Source organism: Sipha flava, unplaced genomic scaffold (genome assembly GCF_003268045.1).
Source record: "Sipha flava isolate LNK unplaced genomic scaffold, YSA_version1 66_pilon_pilon, whole genome shotgun sequence".
NCBI lineage: Eukaryota > Metazoa > Arthropoda > Insecta > Hemiptera > Aphididae > Sipha > Sipha flava.
In genome coordinates this window covers 489054-506472 of record NW_020273606.1, presented here as the reverse complement: position 1 = coordinate 506472, position 17419 = coordinate 489054, and the positions used below count along the sequence as shown (strand labels likewise).

Here is a 17419-nt window from a genome sequence, read left to right as displayed (position 1 = left end):
ACTTATTACTATTTATTAGAATTTAGAAAGACACTTTTAACTGACCATGTTTATGTTTTGTGTATTAGATGCAGTGCCAGCTCCATACTATGTATCATGAATATCACTTTATCTTTAAAAAATCTTATAGTTATAATGTAGACGGAAAAGAGTTATTCATTATTATTATCAGCGACTGTATCGAAGACCTTAAATTTAATAAAATTATATAAAAAAAAAGCAAATTAAATAAATACCTATATATATGGGGCCCCTCAAAATTCTGCACCTGTCCCTAAATCTATTGGATCGGCACTGACTAGGTGATTGCGTTCTTAAGAACAACTTAATATTTAGAAGATTGTATTTTTGAAATTGAATGATTTTATTTTACATATTTAATAGTTATTATTCTAAAAGTTCACGTTTATTAATTGTAACGTATTAGGTTAACAAGTGCAATTAGTAAGACATTAATAAGACTCAACTTTCCAATATAAATAATAATAAATAATTTCTTACATTTTTATTCTGATTATTTTACTATGATATGATTCCATTTCTTTTAACACTTTGTTAAATATATTTTTGACATATAGTGACAAAAGAATTTACTATTCTATTTAATTATTTAAAAACCAAATAGGGCTTATAATTTATGGATCTATGCTATAAAATGACCTCTATAATATTTAAAATAATATTAATATATACAAGTACATTTATCAGTGTATTTACTATATTATTTTATTTCAATAATTATAACATCTGTACATACTATACAGTTTCAGTTATATGATCTTCATAAATAATGCATATTTATACATTTTGTTGCATTCTTAAAAATGTGCTCTTCATACTCAAATTAAGTTTCTAGATATTTTTTTATTTTGAGAAACGTGGACAAATCTCTGTTGAATTAGATGTATTATTTGTAGACATTAAAATGTAGGAATAATATTAGAAAAAGTATTTATAAATAAATAAATGTTGATGAATTGATTTTATATCAAAATTAAAGTGTTTATTATATGAAAGCCTGTAATTTTGATAGTTTTTTTGTGTGTATTTGTGTGCATATACCTACCTTAAATTATTGACAATATTAATATCTATCTATAATCAGAATTATTCTAATTAATCACTAACTCATTGACAATAAATATTTCATTTTGATTAATATTGTATATGTTATTTATATATAATAAGATGAATTGATATTCGTTTAAATATTTTTAATTTCTACATTTTCACAATTCTAGTCTTTAAAAAAAATGTAATGAATTGTACAAAGTAGTATTACCTAAAATTTTGTCGTGGTTCAGGTTTATGATTTTATCGAAGATTTTTAATAAATTATAAAATAATTTATGAAATAATTAGTATATTTATTGAGATTAGGCTCGTTTTATAATTTAGCTATTAGACTTATTGTTAGTTAATTGTTTTTATTGATAAAAAAATCGGATATTTATTATATTTGTATGTACAAAATATACTATGAATACTATGAACTAAAATATTTGAATTGTTTTATTTGTGTTGAAAGAAGTTATAGTTTTATTTTTTACATATTGAGACATTTATGTAATTTATAAAAAATTTTATTATAAAAAAATGCCCAGTACTCTACTAAATATCGGTTTTCAATAAGCTCACTATACAGGGCGATTCACCAACCGCAAAACACTCATTATCTCAAAACCATTCACTATTTTCAGATTTTTTTTAACATAGATTTATGCTGTTTTTGAATTATATATTTGTTTAATATTTTTCGCCCTTATATTTATTAGGTAAACCACCATCAACTTTTATTTTTCAAATGACAACCCATACTAAAAATTTTATAATTTAGTAAGGTTTTTTTTTCTTATGAATTATTACGTTAAAATTGTGTGGTTTTGAGAGGTATTTGTATTTAAATGTGTTATATTTAGTCAGTAACTTAGGCCGCAGTAATATTTATCGCTTATAAAAACCAGAAGTTATAAGTAATAAACTTGATACCGTTTGACACCAAGATATAATGGCCATAAATGATCAGTGTATCTACTTCCAACAATGACTTTTAATGCTATACATATTATATGTTATTATTTTATTGGACTGTCACGTCTTGTTGCATGTTAATCCCCACTAGATGCCTTTATCATATTCACTGATAAATATTTAAGTTAATTTTGAAATTTTCTGTATATTTGGAATATAGGCGCTGGATACTCTGTATGATGTTGTAACTGTAACGTAATTTTAAATCCATATTAAATATGTTCTATGATGATGCCGAGCTTTCGTTGTCAACATCATGCCAAGTTTTTATGGAAACAAATTGATTAGCTGTTTGACTGTCGCTTCTATTATGTTGGTTGTGATGATAACAACCTTGTGAAGAAATCAGTGGTTACTAAGTAGGGTGGGTCTAAGTAACGGTATATTACCGTTAGACCCTACTACGGATTTCATAATTTTTTTTTTTAAATTTTCTGATGGTCAGCGTGATACCTGATTGATAATAATTAATAATATTATGGATTATGTACATGAACAGAAAATAATTCCTAATTTCTTGCTTAAAATAGTTAACTTAAACTTATGAATATGCAAACCATTACTTGATATGTCACGCAAGGAGTTATGTGGATTCTCAATCAATTTACATAAAACTTCTAGTGAATTATTATTGTTTATTTTTGTGTTTTCAATTTTTTTGGTTTTAGTAAACATACCATTCATACTTAATTGTTTGTATATTCGGTAAAATATTGTATGACTTAGACACTGGCAAGTAGAATAACGTTGTTGATACAACCTATACATTTTTTATCATTCAATTTTATAAGAAGTATATGGTCACAAAAATATATATATATTTCTATAATTAAGTTGTCTTTATATATACTTGTTAATTAGATTAGTTATTTGTGTTGCAATATTTGATTTTAACATGGCTGATTTTTTTTTTTTTTTCTTAAATTCCATAGTATAATCAAATATTGTGAATTAGGTACCATATTTTATTATAAGCACATATATTATAATGTATAATTGAATATCTTAATGAATCAAGTTGATAAAAAAAAAGTATACATAGGTACATGTTTATGTAATAAATATATTAGTTTACCTTGCAGCAGTTCTAGAGTTTTTTCTAGATTTAATAAAACAGTGCCACATATCAGTTTTTTTAAACACTAGTGTACATATATAGATACATGTATGTATCTAATTTCTAGTTGAAAAATTTTTAACTTTGTTGTAGTTTCAAGTGAATGATATGAAAGAAAGTTGACAAGAAATACAACAAGATACAAATTAGTTGATAAATATTTAGTTAGGTATTTTATTCATGATGGATTCCTCAACATTTTATACTAACATTCAGTGACACCAAAACCTATGTTGAGGTTGAGCTCTAGTCCGAAATTTTTCAAAAATGTAATATGAGGTATTTTATATTGTCACGAATACAAATATCTATATTAAATAATATAAACATTTCAACCATAAATTAGTAAATGTGTAAATATAATGATTCATATTTTGTGTGTATAATTGGTCTTAACCCTTCCTCCAAAAAAGTAAATTTCTGTGTTAATGATTGAGAAAAACTCTCGTCTTTTTGGCTGTCTTGGTTTATATGAAAAATATATAAAATGTGTGGTTAAGATTCAAAATTGAATTTTTTTTTTTTAAATTAAACATCAATACATTTTTTTGCAGTAGGAGGGAAAATTAATCCCTCCTATAACAAGTACCTACACAAAAAAGGCCAATATTTAGATCTTTTAAAATGTTTTTCGGTCAATTAAATTTAAGGACTTCGGCGCCACTGTTAATATGATGAACCATTATGAAATGTTACTTTGATTTATAAGTATAGACCTTATACTCATAGACTGGCCCTGTGAATTAAAATCTGAACTGTGATAGAGAGCGCTGGCAGCGTTATGATAATTGACGCACGAAATAAAAATTATTGTGCATACCATAAAAGATCTATGTATAATATGAGTGTACGATTATTAGACATCAGCTGTTATTTGATTTTCCGACTATTCCTGGTTTTGAATTTTTAACGATTGATATTTCAATTCTATAATAGGTATAATATTATTTTAATAATTTTTCAATATGGTTTACAAATGCCAAATTTTGTAAACGAGGATACAATGATAACTATTCTCCAATAAAATTACACAAGTAAATAATAAAACATTAGCAGACATTGAAGTAATATAATTAAAAAAAAATAACAATAAAATAGGTTTTCAACAGATGAAGAGGTCAGAAATTTGTGGATGGAAAAGTGTTTCATTTCAAATGTTTTGATTTCTTATAGAATTTGTAGCAATCACTTTAATGAACATGTTATTGTGATTGATAAGATAATAGTGATTAATGATTATCACAAGTTGCAATGAACACAATTGTGTTACAATAATTATTAATATTTTAACAGGCGTGTGTTGTCACGCGCGCACAGAAATTGCGTGAATTGGTCACTCAGTCACTTAATCGCGCCCTCTATTGCGATTCGCAACACGTCATGTTAGTAATATAGGCAAAGTCAGTCTATGAGTATAAGGTCTATGTTTATAAGTCCAGGACTATGAAAATTCTATTCCAAAATGATGATACAGTTATATCAAAATTATCGTTTTGCTGTTATGCAAAATATGAATAAAGATATAGCATGTATTCAAAAAATTGAAATAAATTGTCCAATAACCTCAGACTTAAAATTAAAGTAAAATTTTTAAAATGCTGTTAAGAATATTCTAACTTGTATTTAGTACAAATTATTATTTAATGACAACACCAATCATTGACAGAAATAATTTAGTTAGTTAATTACTAACTTACTATTAATAATTTTAAATAAAAAAAAAAATACATATATTTTTTAAATACTTTATATTGAGCAATCCCATAGTAATGATTTATATATGTATAATAATTAAACACATATCTACTTACTATCTTTTTAAATTCTTTATTTGATTTACATAATTTAAGCATGAGTAGGTATGTGTATAAAACACAACATAAATTTATTTTTTAAGTTGTAATGATTGATGTTGTCACCTCATTTAAATTAATTATAAAATATACAAATTACAAAATATTAACACTAGCACAATTTTTAGTTTTCAATAAATATCATTGGTGATGTACAATTAGTCCAAATAGATTTTTTTCCACTTCCTTGCAATTAACTTGATTACCTAAAAATGTTTTTGTCAATATAATTGTTAAATAATATATAACAGTTAAAAAAAGGAAACTTAATTTATTTTGTAGTTATATTTAAATCCAATATGTGAAGCAATATTTTTATTTTTCACTGATACCAAAATATTGGTATTTTTTAATGTAATTGGAAATAGTAGTATGAATATAATTTTAACATATAATCTAATCTTCCAAATTGTATGTGATAGTAGATTTCAGTATGACAAATTTAAAATCCTATTTGGAATCATAATATATTGTGTGTAAATTGTACACAATATATTATATTGTGAATTCGCTTTTTTTATGAATTAAAAAGTGGAGATCAAATCATCCATCCATCCATCATGTTTGTAGTAAATATAGATAATCTTAGACTATCTATGTACCAAATTGAAATACCAAAACAGACAAAACTCTTTAATAACTAGCAGAAACTTAGAACTATGTCACTTGATTGTACAACAAAGCATTTATTATCCAGTAGATACCAGGGAACCATATACTATACATTTAAACAATGTAAATGTATAAATGATTAAACTGAAATCAAAATGTTTAAACTTATTGATATATTGTATCATTTTTTTAATTGTAGAAACTACCAACTAGTAAAATATACCAACAAATTTTACTTAATATGTACCTACTCGCCAATTGACATGTGATTAACTAATTTAGGTTAAATATATATACAAGAAAATTATACTTGAATTTAATTATATCATAAGTGCATCATTAAAATTTAAACACTAAAAAATGTGAAATATTAAAAAGTACAACTTTATTTATATTAACGACCCACAAGCACGATTCAGTTATTTCTTATAATCTTATAAGTTTATAACCTAACAGTTTATCTACTCAATATATTGTCATGTACTTCACGATAACCTGCCAGGTTAAACCTGAAATGAGGTATACTTACATATCATGTAACCTGGAAAAATGATATCTGTAATCGTTCACAGAACATTACAAGTTACAGCTGGTCGAAATGAGTTTACTTTACCCAAAGAGTAATCTATGATTTTTACCTCGTCGTGAACCAGTCTAATCAGGCATCACCGTATTGTTCCGTGCCCGCAGGTATTTTGTAGTGAGGACAAGAGGATTACTCGTATGTAGGTATGCGTTATGTGACAAGTGATGGTCCAATGGTCCAATTACTTATAATATGATATTACGACAATAAGTTATTGTAGCGAGTTGGCAGACTTGGGTAGTATTTCGAATACTTTTTAAATACTTTTTTTGAAAGTATTTTGAATACTTATAACGAGTATTCTGAATACTGTATTTCGAATACCATTAAATCATCTCTTTTTTTAAATGATTTTATTACTTCTCCGTCGTATCTTGTATAAGCTAATATCAGGTATTTATTATTGTTGTAAACCATAAACTATAATAGTTATATCATATAAAAATACAATAAAATAACATATATTTAGCCTACAGTTTCAAATATTTCTGTTGAGTGGACATCTATTATTTTTATAGTATGAAAACTAGAAGTATTTTAAAAGTATTCGGAATACTTTTGAAGTATTCTAAATAATGTATTCGAAATACAATTTGTATAAAATATTTGATATACATATTTGGAATATTTTTTTTGTAAGTATTCGAGTATTTATTCTAAATACTTTTAAAAAGTATTTTACCCAAGTCTGCGAATTGGTACAACGATTATCACCGATATATCTTGAAGTGGAACAATATCGAATTTATTACTTAAAGCTTCTGGTATTTACCGACTAGATATCACACATTAACACATAAAAATCTCCAAAACCACACAACTTTGAGGAGCTCTATCTTGTCAACGAATTAATGAAAAATGAAAATTTAAATGTAATAATTCATAAGAAAAAAAACCTTACTAAATTATGAAATTTATAGTATGGGTTGCCATTTGAAAAACAAAAGTTAATAGTGGCTTACCTAATAAATATAAGGGTGAAAAATATTATACAAATTAATAATTCAAGAACAGCATAGATCTAAGATGTTGAAAAAAAAAAATTGAAAAAAGTGAATAGTTTTTGAGATAATGAGTGTTTTACGCTTGGTGAATCACCCTGTATCTAAGGTACTATTTAATGGGTTTATATATTTGTGAATGTTACTGTTTTAAGTCCCAGACGTTATCTACTTGGAAATCACTTTATAGTTATTAAATATTGATTATAGTATTAACATACAGCTGTTAACATAAACAGGAATCCATTTGAATATATAAATGCAATTTGAGATGATTGCGATCGTATTGTCAGGTTGTTGCATTTTCATTATTGCAGTACTGAGTGATCCATCGGTTTAGAAAGACACTAAACTGATGACCAACTACCGAGCTATACATATTTTGGATAACCTATAGAGTGATGTGTGTTTTGTGTGTCTTTGCACACGAATTCGATCAAAAGGAGTTTTCAATCACACCATTAAATAAAAGAAAAAGATAGAAAATGGGTTCAATATGATAATTTAATGGGTCATTTATTTAATTTCACAAAAGTCTTCTGAATAAATGAGAAAAACAGAAAAAAAAAAGCTAACATATCTGTTTTAATACAAGATTCCAACCCTCATCAATGATCATATATTATTTTGTCGCGTTTTAATTTTTTTTTGAATGTGTATACAATTTTGATTTGAAAAATTACTCTAATTATCGCATTATTTTTTTCAAGCTATTTTTCTAAAATTTCAATTTTCATATTTTCTTAGATTTTTTTCGAAAATGTCGATTGTATAATTTTGGTTTGACAAAAAGTCTTGAAAATTGAATACAAAGTTTCTAATTCATATATACTCGTATTATGAAAAAATATATTATAGAAAAAATTGGGCTCAATTAAAAAAAAAAAAATATTACGATCGTTTAAATCAAGGTGTTTCAATCTTTTGTAGTTGACGGGCCAATTTATATTTTCATGAAAATGCTAAGGGCCGTAAAAAAAAAAATGATATTATTTTCTAGTAGTCATTTATTTCAGTCAATAATCGCTGTATAATATTGACTAAAATAATAATATTTTCCACGATTTCCCACTACGAGAAATCGGATTCACTGTGGCTGATATAAAAACACGATACGTATCTACATATGTACGTAGTGAGCAACATTCAATCAAGGTTTTAAACGTTACTCATTTTTAAAACAATGTTCAGTGTTAATATAGCCATAGCCAGCAAAAGATTTTGGAGGTGGATTTAGAGTATAAATGTTTTTTGACTGGAAAATTTTAAAATTTCAAATGCAATAAGCAGTTAAAATCGTACGATTCTATTTTATGAAAATAATTGGGGTCTGAACCTCAAACTCCCCCTTCTTCATAGCTATGGCCTTGCCGTTTTCATGGAAAACATATACCTACCCCCATACTAATATTTTGTAGAAAAATAGTGATTTTTTTCATAACTCCTTAAAACTGACTTGATACTTCATTTGAGGAGTCATATCGTTTTTATTTGCGTCAATCCATAGGCGTGAACAAAAAATTAGAAAAACTATCGATCCCTGTTGTTCAACCACTATGTTTAGTTCTAAAAATGACAAATCTTGCAACATGTGTTACTCTTTATTACAGGTTTGCTTCAGAGAAACATTATGATTGAAAACTGAACTATCTTGTAATAAAGGATACGGACTAGTGAGTTTCGGCAGTACTTCATATTGCGCACATGGGATTAATTCTTTTGCAAACATAAATTTGCTTCTCTAAATAATTGAAGACGTTTCGTGTCTTAAAATCTCCTAAAATAAACGTTTTAATATAAATGGTTATAAGTTTTAAGCGTTAATTTATGCTGAATGCAATGATAGTACATTGAAATATATTAATTTTTACTCGGACACAAAATAAAAGAAATCAATTCAGAAAAAATACTGTCAGTGTATAGCTGATGATCAGCTCATTTAATGTAGGTTTTCAAGTAAGTTGACTTGGTTTTTTTTCAATAGTAGTGGTGTAGAAATAGAAGTAGTGTGTGTAGAATACGGTTCTTTTTTTGATAACCAGGCATAGGTCTACATTCACGATATTTTTTTTTTTTTTTTGTTGATTTTCAAACAGTTTCCATTGATTTTACAACAGTCTTAAATTTTTCAACAAAAGAACAACAATATAAAACATTGATTTAGATCATTTAATTATACTAATATTTCTAATAATTACTTATTATTATCAAAATAACAACCAACAACGCTGGTGGATCTGGACGTCAATACAATACAGTATATAGTTAATCTTAGATAATAAATAATAATATTCCTATTTATATTATACAATTACAGTAGGTACATAGAGAACATAGGGTGCAAATTTCAATGATGTATTATTATAATTATTAATCTATGTAAAATGGGTGGGTGCAAATGATTTGGACAAATATTAATTAAATACTGTAATTATTGAGCACATTTATATATTTTCAGAAGGAATACAAATCCAAAAAAATGTGTGCAAATTTCACACAACGAATTATAAGTCTTAAAAAAAGATTGTTTGTCATTTAACAAATATGTTTTCAAATGTATATAGTTTCCATCAAGTATGGTTTAAAGTTATTTTAGGAATAATTGGAGGATTAATTGTTGTATAGTTATTTTATATACAAAGCACTTATTATAATCAATGGTTTTTTTTCTAAAAAACATTTTATAACTGATAAGATCTTTAAATGTATATACAATTTACGCTGTATTACAGTGGCATATTTTCAGTTTTTTTTTTTTTTTTTGAGGAGGCTATTAAAACCTAAATTGATGAACGTCAGTATTGCCTAAAAAATCGAATGTTCAATTAAATAAATTTTAGTCGTAAAATAAAAAAAGTTCTTACAGATCCATTTTCTACGAAAAATGCACGTTTTAATGAAACATAAAAATTTAATTTATATAGTCGGTCGAACCGTATTTTTTAAACTTAAACATTTCAATTGTTAATACGCCATTGTATTTACATGTATATGTATGATTTAGGTATATGTCATAATATTTATCATTATAAAATTTATAATATTTAATATCATATAATATTAATGCATTGGAAAAAGTATAACAATGTATACGTACATAAATCTAAAATAATCGCGTGCAAAACAAAAAAAGGATAAAAAATTGAACAATTATATATATATAATATTAATAAGTATAAGTAATGATTGTATCGCATTAAAAAGAAATCCGTATAAAATATTAATGCTACGAATTCTTATGTAGGTGTACTTTCGACATTTTGACACTTATGCAATTGTTAATTATATTATTTATTTTTAATAATTGAATGTTACTATAAAACCATAATAAAAATTATAGCCAAAGGAACAGAAGTATCTAGTGTATGTATTATATGTGTGAGAAAGTGTGTGTGTGTGTGTGTGTGTGTGTGTGTGTGTGTGTGTGTAGGTACCTAGACAACTTTAGTCTAAGAAACAAAATGATAATATTTGTCGTAGAAAAAATAAATTATATTACCATAAATGAAAAAGTATGAAAACATTTTACAACATTTTTTTATTTTTAACTTTATAATGTACAGATTTTGTGTATTCATTTTTGATCGAGGCCTCATATGAATGTTTAATTTGATCAATTTGTCAGTTAGAAAGTTAATGGTTTATATGTATTAGATAGTAATATCTATCAGTTGTATTCCAGTAATTTACATGCTATTTTCCCATTATTTAAGATTTTAGGTATTAACCATTTAAAAAAACTTTATTATTAGTGTATCAATTTTATAACCAACATTTAATTTTACTTCAAATGGCAGTATAAAACAGTATTACCTATTTTTGCTTTTATTTTATTTTATTCGTCCATGAATATTAACAACGTAAAAAAATGTTATAAAATATTTATGTATCTAATGTGTGTGTGTGTTTGGTGGATTTTCTTTATGGATGTATTTCAATGATTTTATTATTACACCTTCAAATGCTTATGTGCGAGGTAAGCATAAGTGTTATGGAAAAAGTAAAATATTTTTTGATATCTATTTAAGTAAATGTAACTCGTTTATACATTGTCATCAATATTAATTATCCCTAAATAACACAATAACTATATAATATAATATGGTCTTCGTATAAAATTAAAATTATTGTCTAACAATGGAATCAAATATATAGTTAACAAAGTATACAAACAATTGATTAAAAATTAATATCGCAATACGATTTCAAGCACGAATACAAAATTTTATTATGTACCACGTATTCTAATATAACTAGTTTATCTAATAAATAATATAAAATTTATGGACAAATAACTATAATAATATAAATTATACGTAGTTTTAACTTTAAGCTATTTGGCCGTTCAAAACGAATCGTTTGAATAATTTATTGACCGTAACGATAATCTATCACATGATGTTCATATTTATTCCTAAACGAAATCTATGTGTGTAATACGTAGACGCACATCGATACGATTGAGTTAACAATATTTATCAACACACCTATGTGTGTAATATGAATAAAAATTAATTCTTGTATGTAAAATTGTTTTCGACCGGCGGCGGTAAGTATGGTTTAAGTGAAAAAAATAAACAAAAAGATTTACAGATACCTGGCAAATAGTGGAGTATTTTGCCTACTCGTAGACGTATACGTCGAAAACACAAGTAATTGTTTTAAGAACGTAATAAAACAAAAGTTTACGCATGAGAGAACTGTATCGGCATGGGAAAGGCCAACGAATGGCATAAGTCGAAAGACTGGGCCGGTCAATATACAATAGAATAATTACCTATAAAATTGATTGTATTAAGTTCGTCGAGCAACGCGATCGTCTAAAATGTATCTACATCGTTAAAATATTATAAGTAATGTATAGTGTATAAAATTATATGGCCGTCGCGATGGCCACAGTATTATACGTATGTAATAAGTGTATGTTAAGTACCTAGCTTTCGTTTACGGTTTATAATAGTCGTAAAGAGGAAGCAGTGTTTCCGATGAGTTTGATTAGGAAACACAAGGCCGAGTACCAAAACCGCCGCATCGATTTGTTACCTAATAGTATGTACCTAACTGCCAGCGCGACACAGATCATTTGGCTGGATCGGTGCAAGTAATACATTCTGAAATAATAAAATAAAACAAAACCATGTGTTAAAAATGTAATTAGTTAGGCGTCGAATTTTTATCCACCAACGATATATTGTACGATTATTCCTTTCATCTAGAACTATAATAATAATAATGATAATTGTATTTACGGATTTCTAATCATGCAAAAATCAATTGACAGTATAGTTCATGTAAAAACTAGAATCAATTAATATTAAATGTAACAAGGTGAAAATTTTTCATTTTATATAATAATAAATAATCGCACAAAATAAAGTATAAGTGGTAAATAATATTAACAATATAAAGTTTTTGGTAAATCGAATAGCGTTGAATAAATCTAATCTTTGAATTTCATTAATTGCGGACGTTTACTTCAGATCATTAAATGCCGGGATGTATAATATATAATATATGTAATCAAAATGTATCAAAATAGATATATGTAACATATACCTATTTTAAATTAATGGATGAAGGATAAAATTCTGTTGTACTAATAAGCGCTCAAGAAGTTCAGGGCAATCAATAATATTATATAATAATTGAAGCAAAAAAAAAAAAAATAAATAAAATTATGTGCTAATAGTTGCTTAACATAATTGATTGTAAAAATAATTTTCCCACAGGTATAGTATAATTCATGATTAACGTCTTTTAAAAACATGTCTAATCTGTTTGGGCTAATTGATAATAATTATGCACGTTATGTAAAAAATATTATTTTACTCGAGAATTTGAATAAAATCTTACATAAATATTTGACAAAGAAAAATCTTAATTTTACATCAGGTAAGTAATTCTACACATTGATTATTCGTTTAAATATTTTGCGAAACAATAAATAATAATAAAAATGTACTCTCGTTCATTCGATTGGAGTTCTAAAAAATATGTTATATTTTATTCGTACGCGAATGCAATGGTTTATGGTATGTATTAAGAAATGTAAAAACTATGCTATTAAGGGCAAGATGAAGAAAAAACTGAAGCAAATATTATGATCGTCATTACTTTTTCAATCGTTTTTTGGCACTGGGCACAGTGCTCGGGTCGTCTTTGAGCACGAATTGCCTGGTGCCCCAGATGTACGACTCGATGTAGCTACGCCACTCCAATTGCGACACGTCGAAGTAAAACGTCTTCTGGTCGTTAGGGTCGAGCTCGGTGAACAGTTTTTGCACGTTCGTGTTCTTGAAGTTCCATTCGTGCGTGGTGAAGAACTCCAGACACGACACCGCTTTCTGCAGACGTTTGTGGATCCGAACTAATCTAAAATTCATGTAAGCAAACGTGTTTATTATAAAGGTCCGTCGATCGCGAACCACGTGCGTCAAAAAATAACGCGCGCGCCCGGCGGCGCCGATGTCGCGGAAACTAATTTACGCAAAGGCGCGTACTGGCCCACTGGGATACCGGGAACATCCAAGAAGGCCCACTTAACAATAATAAGACCTGGGCCCCCCTATCAAGTAGGTACCTGTGGTTCCAGTTGAATTCAGTGATTTTATTATTTATAGTAATTTAAACTTGAATTGATTTTAACTTTTAATAAGAACATACTATTCATATTTTATAATTTATACAAGGTTTCACAATTTATTCAAGATCGTTTAAATAAAAATAATTATTTTAATATTGTTGTGAATTTATTTATTTTTATAGAACTTAAATCAAAATGTAGATTTGGTTTATTATTTAGATTCATGGTTAATTTGTAGTTTTGTCTTTGTGTAAGAAATGAATGAATGATTAATATCAAACGTAGTTATTCTACCTTATGCATCTCTAAAATAATTAATTGATCAGAATACGATTAAAATATAATAGAAAAAAAATAATTTCAAATTTTTTTGGTATGTAAAGTGAATCTGTAATAACTTGTAATTTTTCAAAAGTTCTAAAAGGTATTGGTACTTTCAGCTCAAAAGTTTGAAATTGCATGATAACAATAGTTTGTAAAAATAATGGGTCTAGTTCGTTTCGTCACTGTTCATTTCACCAACGGACCATTCGCCGTCATAAAAGCTATAAAATTGTGATTTAAGCCACTGTGTAAATTACGCTTATAATGTGTTCGAAGAAAACCACGATATGCGTCAAAATTCCGAAGAAAAATTGAATAGTATATTTGTAAAAACTTTGGAAATAGCAAGTACAACTGATGTCCGTTTAGTGGTTCCTCGGCACGTTGGACGTCAGCAAAACTGTGGTAGCTATAAAGGAATTCCTGAAACGCACTACCATCTTTACCTATTCCATTTTATATTCCATTTTTATCACTTATTAGATCAACTTAAATCCAGGTTTCTTAATAATCTTTAATTACTTAAAAAATTAAAAAATATTTTACCAACAAAGTGCAGTGAATTGACTACAGAAGAAATAGTCGTAACAGTCAAACTATTTAAAAAGAGTGGCCAAATGACATAAAGGGATCTGATAAAAATTTAGAAGCGGATATCACAATGTGGATCAGGTAACTTTGTTTCTTATTATCTTAGATATTCTTTGTCCTTCATATGAAAACTTATTTATATTATTGTTTCAGATAATGTTCAAATACATATCAGTATAGACATATCAGTCTAGCCTATACATCGATTTTTTCGAATAGAAACATACTTCTCGTTTCAGTTGCTTCGAGTGAAAGATCGTTCTCTTGTCTTCGTAGATTAAGAACCTATTAAGGAAACAAAACGGCGGAGAACTGATTGAATAGGTTAGCATTATTAAACATATACAGAGACGTGGAGGTATCTTGTGAAGATATCTTTGATATTATGGAAAAAATATCGAAACGGATGAATTTGATTTTATAATTGTTATAACTTATAAAAATACAATAAATAATTATTTCAAAATAACGGTAATTATTCTTTTTTTTTCAAAACCCTTCACGAAATTTTTTCCTTCGTCCACCCTTGATGAGACCCATTGCTATGAGTATGTATAGTAAGTGAGCCCTAATTATATTCAGTTTCCCGGTTAAATGGGAAAATGGACCCAGTACGCGCCTGTGCACGCAACTCACCCTCCTTACCCCAGGATGTATTTTTGATTTATTACACTCTACAGATACGTGAACGTACGATAATCTTTACATATTTGAGGTAAGATGGAGAGTTTTGACGTACTGTATAGGTTGAAAAAATAAATCGTTAATGTTGCCGCACATGTCGAATAAGGTTATCGCAGATATTACGAGGCGCGCGAAAAATGCTAAAATCGACTAACGGGGGTGGTCGGAACCAGAGAGATTAATTGATCAGAGAACAATTAAACGCCCCACTTGTACGTGAACAGAACCCGTCGACTGAAAGAGAAATAACCGTGGTCGGTTGACGTCACCCAAATCGGAAATTTTATAATTGATCTATTTGAATGCCGCAAATATTATAAAAGTTAATAAAAAAGTATTATAGGATCTGCCGAAAAAATCTAACGGTCTATATTCAACTGCATACCATAGTACCTATTCGCATACACGGTTTATATTGGATTATGCACGATGCACAAGTGTGTTGATGAACTCATAGATTTTATATAAGTCTAATATTGTGTTTTTTTTTTTTTTTACGTTTTATTAATTAAATCAAAGAAATATTAAAATTGCCAAAAATTAACGATTTAATATTTACAAATACAATCAAAATGTTGGTAGAAAGGGCGTCTCATTGGAATAAATTAATTTGAGAGTCGTGTATTAAAAAAGGTTGCGCATCGCTGCTCTGTTACACATATATAATTTAAAAATCCTGCATCACCCATACCTATACATTTTTCAGTTAAATTTTTTTCGTTGTAAATAATATTATTTTATCGGGAAACAGTGATTTGTCAGCGTTATTATTTACTTACGCAGTCTATGACCAAGTAATAAACTGAATTTATCATTTATTTTGCGTACACGACATTAATTAATATTTTTCAGTCAGGTTATTACAATCCATGTTCGGTTTATTAAAGTTTTCTAGAATTTTGCCACACGCTAAATAATTATAATATTATCTGAAATTATTTCACACTTGAAATTCAGTCATACTAATGAAAATTACATTACCGCACTGTGATAAACTCGAACAACTCGGTATGCAAACCGATGCTCGTGACTGTGCGAATTTGTGAGTATGAATTACGTAACAATATTTGAGTACCTACTTACATCCAACCAAGTGGATATTAATTATAAAATTAACTTAATAGCGTATTATAAAAAACGAGAGTAATGTATTCGAGAACAAATTTGGATAGTAAAAGTCTATAAAAGTACATAAAGTGCATTATTCCGCTATTGCAAAACCGAAGCCTAGAGTTGTTTTAATTTTTTATATGGTTTGTATTATTTTTTCCCTTCGACATTGTTGAGCTCTTCCACTCTATTTTAACGCCCATGGTGGTAATGTTTATAGGCGTAAACTATGGGAGGGAGAGGGGCAAGTGTCCCCCTCTAATAATTTAACGTGGCAATACCCACCTTGGTCTTTTGTAAATTAATTAGAAAAGACATTTTAGATTTGTAAGAATTATTTTATTAATAAATATACATAATTTTTTGAACTATTAACTATAAAAAAAAAATTAATGGATTAATCAAAATGTTATTGTTCAATGGCATTTGCTATCACAATACACCATGATGCAGATTAATTATATATAGTTTTAAAGTATAAGGTACCTATATCAACATAAAATAAAGTTTGTTTCACCCATAAAAATATACTAAGTTACGCCCATGGTAATGTTCCATAAATTTAAAAAAAATAATGCCTTTTACTTATTTACTATTCAATTATATAAAGCTATAAATTATGATCTACTGATTTTATGTAAATAAGCTGTATTTTATTTCATTAAGATAAGTTATTAATGTCCATATTCGTCCCGATTTTCGAATGATTCTACAACAACCAAATCGTTTTGCTAGATAATACGAGAACATCTTATATCACGCGTCTCTCTATTATTGTTTTCCCATTCTATGAACTACTCTGGTGATACGACGAAGACCGTTCCCCTCGAAATCTCAGTTCGCCTAAAGTCGTGACGTTATAATTAAAACGTTTGACCTCTGCCCGGGCGTTGATATCTCGTACTATTGTACGTGAAGCGTGGCTTT

General features: G+C 27.4%; 1 protein-coding gene across 2 annotated transcripts in view; it reads right to left on the bottom strand.

The window, feature by feature from the left end:
- Positions 1-9936: 9936 nt before the first annotated feature.
- Positions 9937-17419, bottom strand: part of LOC112691732 (putative fatty acyl-CoA reductase CG5065) — a 44433-nt gene continuing 36950 nt past the window's right edge. Inside the window, exons 8-9 of one of the 2 annotated variants that reach the window (XM_025566105.1) lie at positions 13315-13572; positions 9937-12311 (exon numbers count right to left, since the gene is read on the bottom strand). In XM_025566105.1, coding sequence (XP_025421890.1) covers positions 12152-12311; positions 13315-13572 — 418 coding nt within the window. In that variant the 3' untranslated portion in view covers positions 9937-12151. The remainder of the gene's footprint in view (positions 12312-13314; positions 13573-17419) is intronic. The other variant, XM_025566104.1, reaches the window with a different exon arrangement.